At 39.9% G+C, this 13,407-nt stretch overlaps 1 protein-coding gene across 1 annotated transcript; it reads right to left on the bottom strand.

The window, feature by feature from the left end:
• Positions 1-4,312: 4,312 nt before the first annotated feature.
• Positions 4,313-13,107, bottom strand: LOC133958455 (ephrin-B2a-like). Its single transcript, XM_062393249.1, has 5 exons — positions 12,851-13,107; positions 11,949-12,232; positions 10,239-10,331; positions 7,226-7,342; positions 4,313-6,075 (listed from the first exon to the last, which is right to left on the bottom strand). Exons 1-5 carry the CDS (start codon positions 12,955-12,957, stop codon positions 5,684-5,686), a joined length of 993 nt encoding a protein of 330 aa, XP_062249233.1. The 5' UTR covers positions 12,958-13,107; the 3' UTR covers positions 4,313-5,683.
• Positions 13,108-13,407: the final 300 nt, after the last annotated feature.

Here is a 13,407-nt window from a genome sequence, read left to right as displayed (position 1 = left end):
TGGTTTCCACACAGTAACAACAGGAAAAACTATATATTTTTTATATTTTCATATAGTTTAAGAGTTTTGAAAACTGTAGGCTTGTAAATATGCAATAGCAAAATTATTGATTATTCAATTTGGTCTATACTAGTTGGCTAGTTAATTAGTTCTATACTTTGAATTTGCTGTAGATAAAATTAGCAAGAGTGTGCAACATATACATGTAAACGAATTTAACCCAAAAATGTATGTAACACAACCAAAAATTAAACCAAAAATAAAAACAGCATCTCCATGCATTCATAAATCCAAACTCTGGGGTTTGTGAGCAGTACAAATAAAGTTCTATCCAAACTATGTTTTTTGTCCAATGACAATGTTAATGTTCTTTTCTTAAGTCTCAAAATAAGCCTTAAATGTTCTATAAAACTTTATTCAGGTAATGAAATCCAAATTGTTTAACAGTGGCATCCGTTTAGAGTCTATTCTTTGAATGTAGCTAGTTATTGTTAGGATATAAAAGCAATAAGGAATCTAAGTTTTAGTTTGAAGAAATACCTCAACAAGAGGTTTAACAAACAAATCTGCCACAGATAATTAACTGAAAACATTTGACTGGAATAAAAACAATGACAATCAATAAGGAAACAATAAGTTAAACTGTTGAAAAACGTTTTAGATGTAATATAAAGTATTGTATCAAAGTAATACAGACATTTTCAGTTTTAGTCTGTAAGTGATATTTTAGTTTTTTCCTTTCAGAATAGTTCAACAGTAAAAGATAAAACAATAGTACTAATTACATAAAACTAAATGTGTCGTTTGTGTTATATGGGACAACCACAGTAATTAAAACTTGCTCTCTGAAATGAACCAAAGTATTTGTTACTTTTCATGCTCACAGTAAATACGTTCACGCCCTGGTGTTTCTTTCTTCTTAGATTTAAAACTAAACGTCGGGATGTTTCAGAGTCTTTAAGAGCGAGGGCAAGAACCAACAAACCACTTCAGAGGAGCAGTCGAGCATTGCAACAAATTTGGGGGCCTCAGGCCGGATGTAGGGCCCCGGCTCAACACTCCACATCTTTTTATTGCTTCTAAGTAAAAATCTCAGTAGATTCAATTTAATGTGTGTAAAAAAAGTAAAACAAATGTTTAAAGACTGAGGTGTAAATCATCGACGGATACAAACCTCAAACACATACTTCAGATGTTTGATTGACTTGTATGGAAAATTCAAGGATGACAATAGAAAGTTTTGCGTTTCATGAAAAAAAACGTACAGGTATTAATCATCAAACAAAAACCTGCAGAACATTTGTCATAATCTTAGTCACTTTATTTTAACTTGAGATGAGCAGGCGTATAACTGAAATGGTTTACCTCACGCACCTATACCTTTATCTAGAGTTTTATTTCCATTTTCAAACAAAGATTTTATGAATAAAAACACACATTAGTCTTAGGGTTAGGCACAGAATTGGCACTTTAGACCACCTGTCATGTCTCATTAGGAGTTTTCAGCCGTTCTACCAAACAGATGTTTCCTCTTCAGTTTCATTTAAATAATTGTTTGCGTCAGAAGGGGTAGGATGATTCAACATTATCCTTTTTTTCCGTTGTTGTTATCGGAAACCTACCCAAAGGTGTTGAGAACTTCTCTCACTACTAGTATGATCGATGATTGCAGCTTCAAGAAAAAGTCTAAATACATCGGTCCTGTGCTGTTTTTGTTCACAACACAAATATGTGAGTCCAGTTAAATAAATGATGAAAAAACACTGATTCAACTTGTGGAGTTTAGTAAACTAACAAACAACCGATGAGCCCTTAACTATAAATTCCTTCCACCTTTCCCACATTCATCCAAGTCATTATAATGGAAGTTGAGAAAATGCGTTAAACCCCCGTGGATTGTCACAGTGAAGATAATACAGTAAAGGAGCTGGCCAGCAGAGGGAACTAGCAAACAAAATATTGTACTACAATTTTAGTATGGTTTTTCAACTGTAACTAGAAACACCAACCACAACTTCCCCATCCCTGGACTTCCTGTAGTGTTAAATAGAAAACATCATCCTTGAGCAACACATTCAGAGGAAACACTTGAAGAATTCATACAAAGCACCCAATCAGTACTCTTCAATAGGTTAAACATTTTAACTTGTTTCCTGTAATGTTCCTTTGTGATGCACGAGGATGTTTCTGTAAAAGCTTGGTGCAAAATGTTTATTTTGTTCTCTTTTATCAGTGCAGTGTTTCAGTTGAGCTTCGCTTCACACTCCTCAAACAGAGCCACAACGAGAAAAACTCATAAAATGCAGTATATCCGTTCCTCCCCGTTCTCTTCTCTGTGGTGAGTTCTCAGTCCTGACCCCCAACCCCCCACACCAGGAGCCAGCAGTGGGGCTAGTTCCTCTGCATATGGAAGTGAAGTGGGGGTCGGGTGGACGCAGGGAGGTTGTAGACTTCACATTGTCCCATGGGGTCAGATGAAAGCGTTTGGCTCTCCTCCTCCTCCGACCCCCACCCTCCTCACTCCCGCTCTATGCTCCCTGCACAAATGATGGTTAAAGATTCATCAGAGCAGGTAGCAGTAACAAAAGCATCTTAGGACGACACAATTCATGTGGTAGTTTGGGATACAGATGAAGGAAAAGCCGTCTGACATGTAAACAAGATGAAATCATTGTTATTTCCCTGTAAAACAACAAGGAAATCACTTCCCATGTAAAAATGTGGAAATTAAAAACAACATACTGGTAGCACTTGAAATATATTCAAGTCTGTACCTGGGATCCAAAACATCCCCTCCAATGAAGCGCCACATCTGCCCGCTTAAAAAAAAAACTGACCTACCAAGCCTGAAGCCCCTCCCACATCAGGGGCCGTGAGTCTGGGGGTCTCTGTTTTGTTCGCCCCATACAAGCCTGGCCACCATTGTCTCGGCCTGACCCCGAGGTCAACTGAACGCACCTCGCCTGACCACTGCCCATTCAGCTGTGAAGCTTCACACAGGACAAAAACATCTCACAAGAACAAGTCACATCAAGCAGGGGGAGGGGAGGGGGGGGGGGTGGCGGACGGACACACACAGACAACGAACATGCTCTAAGGAAGCAAACCTTTGTGTTATATTGTGTTTTCACAAGACACTACAGCAAGTACAAATAGTTCAAGATAATGAAGAGTTATTATTTCAGTGAATAACATGCAGAGTGGTTTATTAGAGCATATAGTTCACCGTACAGTTACAATATATGTTTCCACATTGAAAAAAAGTAAGGGAGTTTTTTTTGGCCACGACACATTGAGTCTATTAAAGAAGTCAATTATAGAAAAGAGTAATGAAGTTATCTTTGGCACATTTTCTATTAACGGCCCCTCAGATATTTTAAAACACCTCTCTTGCCAGAGGGGAAATTGTATTTTGCTGCAGGACAAGAATGAGGGCGCCCAATCCTGTCATCTGCTCTTTATCAAACTTATTGTATCCGGTTACAGGCGGAAAAAGACAAGTGGTTCACTGTGAATGAGAATATAACCCAGTTCTCTCAAGAGTTTCACTGAATATTCAGTCAAAAGGAAAGATTTCGTTTGTATTCTTCCTGTAAAGCACCTGTTTAATTTTAGCTGTGCAGTCTTCTCGTTTGATGCACCGAGCACATGTCCTGGTGATCGTCTGTTCAGAGGCAACAGTGTCCCTGGTGGAGAGGAAGCTCATGGAAGCTGACAGGTTGAAAATGTGCCGCATGATGTGGCTGGGGGAGCATGAAACATGCTCACCCATGGATGCTGTGAACGGAGCCACAGGAGAGACTATGAGACAATTATGCGCTGAACATTTCTTTGTTAAAATATATTTTCTTTAGATCATTTAAAAGCTTTTGGTGGTAAATCACAGCAAAGAGGATGCTGCAACTGAGTGAGGGGTTCAAGGGAAAGTGTATTTAAAGAAGAATACACCTCTTTCTGTCCTGTCAGGTGTGAGATTACTTTTAACTGCATAGTGACAGTCACTTCCCCAGGAGCACCATTAGAAGAGTAATGGAGAGACAAGCCCCTGTGGGCAGTATCTCATTTTATAACTTCAACCTCCAAAAATCATCCAGACGATGGTTTTAAGTTTTAAAATAAATCCACATCGAACAAAGCTGAACAGTGTAATATCTGTAAATCTTCGAAACAGAGAACAGGGGCTATAACTGCAGAATAGGAGCATGATGATCTTAACAACATCCATATGCAAATAGTGTTGCTGCTGTCTCATACTGTTACTTGAAACCATCACACACGGTGACATGTTGCTCTGTGATGTTGTGCTCACAAGAATCATTGAGGGAGTGCACTGTGATTCATCACCATTTATTCTAAATCAAACTTCACTTTCTCCATTATATTCTGTTCATTTCCTGCCTGTGTTCGTCACTTCTACCTTTTACCTTTGTTGGTTTGGAAGAAGAGATGGAACACACACAGAGGACGAGACACTGACAAGTTGTTCATTTTTATCTTTAACAAGTAACAAAAAAATCCTGTGATAAATAATTACATTGGAAAATCCTTTTTTTTTGTGGCTTGGGACCTCTGGCTACACAGTACAATATAATAAAAGCTGTTTGGAAATGATCATTTAAATAACTACAATAAAAGGCCCCAAATGATTTTAATTTTAATGAACAGCATTTTAAACAAAGTTTACACACTTCAATTATGTTAAATCTAAAGAACTCAAAAAGTTAGTGTATTTTAATGCAAATGTCAATCTCTCTTCCCCATTTTATCAATAAATTAAATATACAAAACACGTTGAAGCTGCCACATTCCGTAGCAGGGAGTAACAACAGATTTCTTAGTAAAATACAAACAAAAACTAACTGGCATTTGCTAGACACTACGGGACATAACTCACAAACTGAACACAACGACTGAATGATATCTGATGACACCATTTATCTCTGGGATTGTCTCTTCACCAATAATACAAAGTGTACTAAGCAGCTTTTTGTGCACTAGGAGCCCAACAAGTCTTCTGACTCACGTGTCGGATGTCTTTGTTCAGAGCAACACAGCTCTCAGATAAAGTCACAACGTTTCCTTTAAATGCTACAAACTCTACAGCCACAGGAACATTGTGTAACAAACTGTAGCCAGAAGTAAAATATAAGATTATTAACCATTAGTTTATAAAGATGGACGACATGACGGCTACCAAAAAGTGAAGTCAAAGTGTCTCGATTGCAGCCTGGTGGCTGGTTGCAGTAAAGGTCTTAAATACCTCCTCCCCCTGCTATTGACCAAATTAAGACAATCAGTCAAAGCACACATCGAATACTTACATGGCCCCCCATGTACGGTCAGTTTAGTTAGATGTCACTCTGATGTTTGTTCAAGTTCTTGTTTTTCCAGTAAGTTTGAATTGAATTAGTTGCTGTGAAAAGGCGGTGAAACGTCATGTCATGATGTACAGCTGAGGCTGACTCATGATTGGTCAAATGTGCCTATCGACCGGACCTCGCCACCGTGGCTGCATCCACAGATTTCTAGTGACACAGACTCTGGCTCCAAATGTGCAAGATGGCAGCGTTAGTATCCGGGATGTTTTGGCTGCATTTCTTGCTGTAGTGGGAGGAGGAGGAGATGTGTTGTCCATCTTTATAAATGTGGTTAACATGTTAGATAAAGACCAGAGCAGCACACATTAGACTTTGTAGTAGAGGTTAGTGGGAGTCTGAGGTGTGATCTCCTGAACGATGTAGACAGGTGGACCATAGTCGCCGCTCACACGCTCATAGTGGCGGCAGATCATGCTGTCGGAAGGCCGCAGAGGGAAGACGACGTCGCTGCGGTCCGAGCCGTTGTTGTCGCTGCTGACGCTGTCCCGCTTCGGCAGGGCCAAGGTGTTGAGGGACACGGAGGCGGACTGCTGGCTCTCTGGGAGGCAGTGGCGGTGACGGCGCCTCCACAGCAGCACCAGCAAAACGATGACGACCAGAAGGACGATCACGCAGCCGGAAAAGACCCACACGAACAGCTGTGTCTCCGAGTCACCGCCGCCACCGGGGTTTGTTTGTCCTTCATCCTGGTTTGCGTCTGTCGTGAGAAACAAGAGGAGGGGCGGGAAGAACGAGGAGAAACTGGGATGAAAGAGTGAATCGGGACGCGTGACAAAGAGATTTAACAACAGTTTCACTCAGTTTATGCCCGGGTGCACTGCGATCAGTTTGTATTAGCATGGTACAGAAACACCTCTGTACAAGCTGGACACTGGAGAATATGATCTAATCTTTAGTGTCACCCTAGTGAACAGCCTTTCTCTGACACCGAACGGGTCAATGGGTCACACTGAAGGTTTGTAAAGAAGATAATTCAAAAACAATAAAGACAATGTGTCCCTGATCCTTGATGTATCAGCTGGGATGCAAGTTTTCATTCCTTTCAATATATTTGATTCAGAGGACAACAGGATGGTTAAATATTTTGTTCTCTTTTTCTGGAGCATACCAGTAACAGAAAGCTGAAATTCGAATATATTCCACTTCAAAGCCTCAGAGTACAAATCTTTATACTTGTATACCTTTAAATCACTAGTGTTTAAAATCAGTGACAGGACATCTCCAAAGATTTTAAATTGTATCATCTAGACCTGTAATGTACCAATAATTTGTTCCTAAAGTTAACATAGTTAAATCATTCAAGCACCTAAATTCTCCAAACTACAGAGGCCCACATTTATTTAAAGGCAAATCAACTCCAGCCTTTATAAAAATGTTGTGGATGCATTTGTGACCTGTTTGTGAAGATTTATATTTCTAGCGATAACCAATGGGCTCACTCAGAGCAGAGAACCACAGATATGTATAGAAGTTGGAGACGTGTCTCTCAAACTAACACCGATTTTAGCTTTCATTCATGAAATTTGCTGACAATAACAAAAGTAGATTATGTATTGTATTTTATATAATCACTACATTTATCCTTTACAAATATGCTCATGTATACTATTCTATGTGTAGTTGACATGTTAAAACATTATAATGACTCCTTAAATGGGAGTTCTAGGCCTACCAGAATTAACTCTGGAATTAAGACGGGATAACGAGATATTATAAAATTCTTTCTCATTAAACTGTGACTTCAGTCTTGTTAAATTACATTATACTGGGAATTTTCTTCACCGTGGCGCAAATACTCACTAAAAGTCACATGTGTCAAAAGGCCAAAGACAACACTTTTTCTGTACCAGTTTTGCTTTTTGCGTCGTGTTCCTTCGCAGACTCGTCCTTGGCCTTGGGTTTCGGTCGTGAGGGCGGGAATCTGGTGGGCGACTCCTGGAGTATTGAGGGTGGATCTGAGGAGCCTGGAATATGAAGCAGGACAGTTGAGGAGCTGACCTGAATTAAATCACAGCACATGATTACAGGGATCCCACCTCACACCTCATTTTCACTTCATTATAATCTGTGGCGTTCCTGCGTAGGTGGAGTTCTGTCATAACAAAATGAATAGTGTTTGCCGTCAGTCCGTCGTAGCTTCTTTCTTTCTGGACTGATTTATGTTGCACTGAGAGTCATTCAGATAAAAACACATCACGGGAGGAAATGGGGAAAACATTTTCTCAACTAATCGAACCACAGAAATTTTGTTTTGAGTCAAGACTGGGACTCAGATTGTGTTGAATGAAAAACTCAACTCACTAACACTTTCACTATCTACACTTACACTCAATGCAGCCAATTCACACATTTCCTTGGGGTTTTTTCGAGAAGGAATGCTGGAAATCAAAAGTAAGGGGGCATTCCACCAAATTCACAGATGTGTAACATCCTTAGTGCAAAGTCTGGATGAACGGGAGGATGAGTCAGAAAGGACGTCAGGCATAGTACCTCCTGACAGGAGCAGCTGAAACAGAGACAAGATAATGTCTTGTGTACCTCTGGAGGAGTGATTTTGAGTGAGTTTAAGAAAACAACATCAAATCATAGCTTATTTGGTTATCTCAGGCAAAGTAGGCATGTACCCTCAAGTACAGGTATAGCACTTCATTTCTTTTTTTTAAAGAGGTTTTTCAGGTCGTTTCGCCTTTTTTGACCTAGGGGCTAGGTCAGCTGGCTCCTTTACTAAATTTCTAATGGAAACCATGTCGTCTGTTTAGTCCAGTTTAATTAACAACTTCAGCTATGACCTAATTCTCACACTACCATTTCCCAGAAAGAGAAATGGAAACCTTAAGATTCCTCACAAGAAAAGTAATGTGTTGCTTTGTCACGTTTGTGATCTTTGTTATCAGTGAGGAGGAATGTCCCCTCTAAATGTCTTATTTTGTTTTATTCAAACACAAGCTCAAGGTCCAAACTATTAAGGTTATCATATATTATTATATATATAGATGTATATCATATCATATATTTCAGAAAACAAATCCTATTTTAGTGATTTTTTTATCGATAAATGACAATGAAAATCAAGTTTTCTGTGAGTCAGATCTTGTCTTTTTTCTTTTTGGCCTACACCCCATTTATCATCTGACAACTCACAGGTCTAGCTTGTGACTGTTTGGAGGGGCCTGACCCCTTGGTTGGGAACCACTGGACTAAACTGTGAAGTAAATACAGTGGAGTGTCTCAAACATCTCCACCTTGATTGGCTTTACTAGTAAAATGCTGCTTTCATATTGATACATTAGCATGAATCTAATAATGTCAAATGTGATCATGTATCAAAGCTGATGAAACAAGAACTTTTAGTTAATGGAGGAATTTAATGTTATTTTATCAGTACTTTTACTTAAATAAAGGATTTGAGTAATTTTTTTCCACCACTGCTTCTAAAGTCTCTCAGAAGTCCCTCAGCTTTGTGGAAGTTAAACTCTAAACTGCTGGAGTAACCAAAGGTGGCAGGTTGATGAAAATATGGAGGCCTGCGTAAAACAGGCAAAAACATCGAACCACATTCATCACTACAGATTAATAAATATTTTCTGTGTGCAAATGACACTGAGCAGTTTGAAAGGTATTGAAGTCGACCCACAAAATCAAGCCTTCTGGTAATCTACAAATTAGATCACATGTTATCACTTTAATCAACATCTGTTCGATGCTCTTAAAGAAAATGAAGTTTAGGTTTTTCACATAAACTTATAACAGAAACACAAATTTTCATCTTCTCAAAAACATTTACCACGAATGCACAAAAACTCGGTGATTATATTATCAGTTTCAGGAGCACGAGTTATAAATCCAAATATAAACAGATGGGTTCATTAAAATACCGATGGAAGCTGCAGTGATCCCACCGTGTGTCGACATTAACGAGAGATTACAACTAAATCTGAGTTATTCGTATTTCCTGGTGGTTCTTAAAGGTTTGTTTACTCTTGCAGTGTTTGTGAACACAGCAGAAAAACAGCTCTACATTCCCAGTTATGATCAGTGGAGAAACACAGAAAATGCTGCGATTTTTATTTTCATCTCTAACCCAAACTCTTGAATCATTTATGAGTAATTCTCCACATTTCTGAGGTCAAATAAATTCCATTTTACGGCTTGAGCAGATTCTGCATTTTAAAGTTTTATAAACATGCACAGAAACGCGGCATCAGTCGATTTCTCTGATCACGTGAAGATCAATAACACACACACACACACATACTGCGCGTGTAGAAAACTAATAAATACCATCCTCATACACAGGTATCTTCTCATAAAGGTTACTTACAAATAACACTATTATAATATTGTCGTAGATAGTTTAATAAATAAAAAACCTCAATATGTTTCCATGTGAACATTATAAACTCACTCATCCTCTGCTATGGCAGTGGATATGTTAGGAATCAGATTTATTAAATTTGTAATGTATGTGATGAGAGCAGAACACATCAGCTATTCTGATGTTAAAGCAGAAAAAAAAAAGATTATTGAAAGCAGCGACCAATCCGAGCGATGGCATGCAAGATTATACTGATGGCCTTAAGCTGCCAACAGTTTGAATTAGGGATTTGAGATAATTCACAACGGTAATCTCTCTTCAAGAGCATGAATAGATGATCGAGATCATCTGACCAATTCCGGAGAGAAGGTGATACAACGGCATCGCATGTATAATAAGCAGGAGCAGACATTAGCTGTGATGTTTCGTTAAGTGCTGCTGTCAGATACCTGCGTCTGGGAGCCTGTATCCGTCTTTCATTCACAAGTCTGCTGGCACACGCACACATGCACACAAACACACACCCACACACACAAAGTACTTACTCTGGCCGACTCTCAGCATCAGCTTCATGGATTTGGTCCTACACGCTCCTCCATTAGTGTTATCCAGACCTTGAAGAGCTCCTGTCGAGGTGGCTGATACACAGACATGAGGGTAAATTTTAAATTATTGTTAGAGTTTGAATCTCATGTATTTTTCATATTACAAGACCATCCACCAATATAGAGTTTCCTTAATTCTTGTTTTAGTTTCCAAATGTTGCATCATTTATGCATGAAGATGCACAAACTTGACCAAATAGGATGCATGTGACTGTATTTTACATACATTATTTACACATAAAAATCAAAAGATGCAACTAGTGCTGCAAGAAATAACTCATTATAGGGTTTGGCAATAAAATGAGGTAAATAACCATCACGATATCATTTTAAATGATATAGAATAACTAAAGTCACATATAAAGCGTTATGTTGCTTATGCATTAAGCACAGTGTGGGCACAGTGTATATGGAACAATTCATTAACCTAGGATTTACATAGTGTTGCTGTTTATGAAGCCTTTGTGATAGTATTTATAGTGATAATTATTATTATTATTATTATTATGGAAACTGTCCAAATATTATTATTTGATTCGCTTTAACAATAAAAAAATGAGGAATTTCCTGGAAAATCCTTCTTTTTCCAAAAAACGCCGGATGCTACATTTGTCCTTCATAAATAACTTACATGATTATTCAATATTTAAAACAATTGACAGTTACACTCAATTGGTAGTTTATTAGGTATATCTATAGCGTGAATACACCTATAGCTAAAACGTATTCAAACTGTAGTTCTGCATTAAATCCAAACACTGTGAAGGTTAAAAATGTTCATTATTCATCAAAATGATCAAAATAATACATCTCAACAGCTTAAAAATGGCCACAACAACAAAAAATAGCCAAAAACTAAAGAAATCTCAGCAAAAAGAGAACATTAAAACCTTACAATAGAATGTATGTCGTTTTGGCTTGGAGGACCTAATGAACTACAAACTAAATGTAATTCTGTGGTTGAATCAACTTATCAATGATATGCCTGATAAAGATCCTTTTAACTCTAGATGCAACTTGGACGTGGACTTTAAATCAACTTATGCAAAACAATGTAGTGACACACAAAAAAACTGCATAAACACGGAGACACACACATACACTGAGAACTTTGGTTCACCCCCTGTCACTCCCCCACACACATGGGCTTGTTAGCAGCATTTAGGTCAGATAACAACATCTCAGAGGCTACAAGCCACGTTGCCATGAAAGCTCCCATCAAATCTGCCTGATGCTGTAAAAGCCTTGTGTGATTTGGGGCATGTAAGCCCTTGAAATCACACTGGCCTGCCAGAGCAAAGTGTGCTGTCAGAGTGTGGCGCGCTGGATGAGGCTACATTGTCAGACTTGCTCTCCGTATCATGCATCACTTGCCACTAAGATGCTGGTTTAACCGACAGCGGTCCAATAACGAGGCCACATTTTTGTTGATTCTCACGCAAACTGACAAATTGAGAGGGAGCCAATGACGATGGCTTCCTCTCGTTACAGGGGGGGAAAAGAGGGAACAAGAAACAGTTGCTGTAGCAGCGACTCGAACGCCGCTCCACCTGGGGCGAACCAGGGACTCGTTTTAGGATGTTGCACGTGTTGATTTGCACTTAGAGACGCACACAGGTCACAGGCAGGTCTCACTCTGCTCTGACTTACAGGTGATGTAATAGTCCCTCCCCCTGAGGAACTCCAAACCCCACAGGTTGGGGCTGAACTCCTGGAACTTGAACGTGAACTTGACGTCCCGGTGAGGCTTGTCACAGTTCAGCAGGGGCGTGTCCGTCTTGTCGATGGTGCAGCTCTCGATCTGACTCCGGGAGACCAGGTACACCCTGTAGAACTCCTCCTTCCCCCCCGGGGAAGCGTCTGCCCGGGGACACACAATGTCCATCTTGTCCCCTATCTGAGGATACAGGACCAGACCCTGGCCTGCAGTAAATCTGAGGCAGAAACAGAAAAATAGATGTAACTGAAAATGACCTGTGAAACAATAAAGAGTGAAACATCGATTTTTAATTATCCCCGTCAGTTACTAGAGTGGCAAAGATGTAAGTTGTGAAATGAATGTAGTTTTCATGTCTCGAAAAGCTGCTGAAATAAGCTAATGAATAAACAAACAAGAAAAACAACCCAAGATGTGTATTCATCTGAGGAACAACTCAAGTGTTCAGTTTAGTTGATAAATATGACTCGAGTGGCGGTTTGAGTAATTTTTCCAACCAAAAACCCCAGTTTGAGCTTTTCACTTGGAATACTTTGCTGCTTCCCTTTGTCTCATGTGATAAACTCATCTTTTCAAATCCAGCAAACTGAAAACATCACATCATCTAGGATGAGTTTGTATCTTGTTCACAAGTTTCTATCAAATAATTGATCAGGAAATGTAAAATGTCATCACTTGACATAATGCACAACAGAGTAAAGCGGTCTTAGTTTAATCCCTCATCAACACTGTCAACGATTAACCGACTAGTCATTCTAAATGGGCTGCTTGTCTTAACTTCCAGTCGATCCCCGAGGTCACGGAGCAGCAGCAGCAAGTTGGTCCGTGCACCTACTTTGCATTGGAGCCGCTCCAGTGGATGGATTCCAAGGTGGCGGCGCGGCAGCAGCAGAAGACGCTCAGCAGCATCACGGCACCGCAGCTCCATGCGCTGCTCCCCATCACCGGCAGGATCGAACCACAAGCTCTCACTCCGTATCATAAACCGTTGAGGACGCGCACGAAAGTCTGCCGCAGCCCCTGCATGTCTCCTCCAGGTGCGCGCCGACCACTCATCCCCGCGCCAGAGCCCACCGAGTCGCGAGTCCCGCACACGGATGAAATGTTCCACATTGTGCGTAATTGGTTAGAAAACCGTCGGTGTATTGAGGACAGAGATTGTGCGGAGTATTTGGTCATCAGCTGACTGTCCGGTCCGCCCACATCCACCCTGTGCGTATCAGAGCGCGTCTGGACGCTGCGTTTTTTATTTCCCCTCCTCTCGTGTAACTTTATTCGTATGAACTGAGACCACATCTAATGTAGGAGAAACAAATTCGTTTATTTCATTGGTGGAAATTTTAGGGTTGCTTCAATGTGCCACCAAAGTACCTCTAAATCTTTTCTTTATAA

The sequence above is a fragment of the Platichthys flesus genome, chromosome 1 (genome assembly GCF_949316205.1).
Source record: "Platichthys flesus chromosome 1, fPlaFle2.1, whole genome shotgun sequence".
Taxonomy (NCBI): domain Eukaryota; kingdom Metazoa; phylum Chordata; class Actinopteri; order Pleuronectiformes; family Pleuronectidae; genus Platichthys; species Platichthys flesus.
This window is presented reverse-complemented; position numbering and strand designations above follow the sequence as displayed.

Bases quoted from the DNA above. Each gene is read 5' to 3' on its own strand.
- LOC133958455 (XM_062393249.1), bottom strand. From the start codon at position 12,957: ATGGGGAGCAGCGCATGGAGCTGCGGTGCCGTGATGCTGCTGAGCGTC. The intron at 7,343-10,238 runs GTAAGTACTTTG...TTCATATTCCAG, and splicing joins GATGCTGAGAGTCGGCCAGA to GCTCCTCAGATCCACCCTCA. The intron at 6,076-7,225 runs GTACAGAAAAAG...TTCTCACGACAG, and splicing joins CGACGCAAAAAGCAAAACTG to ACGCAAACCAGGATGAAGGA.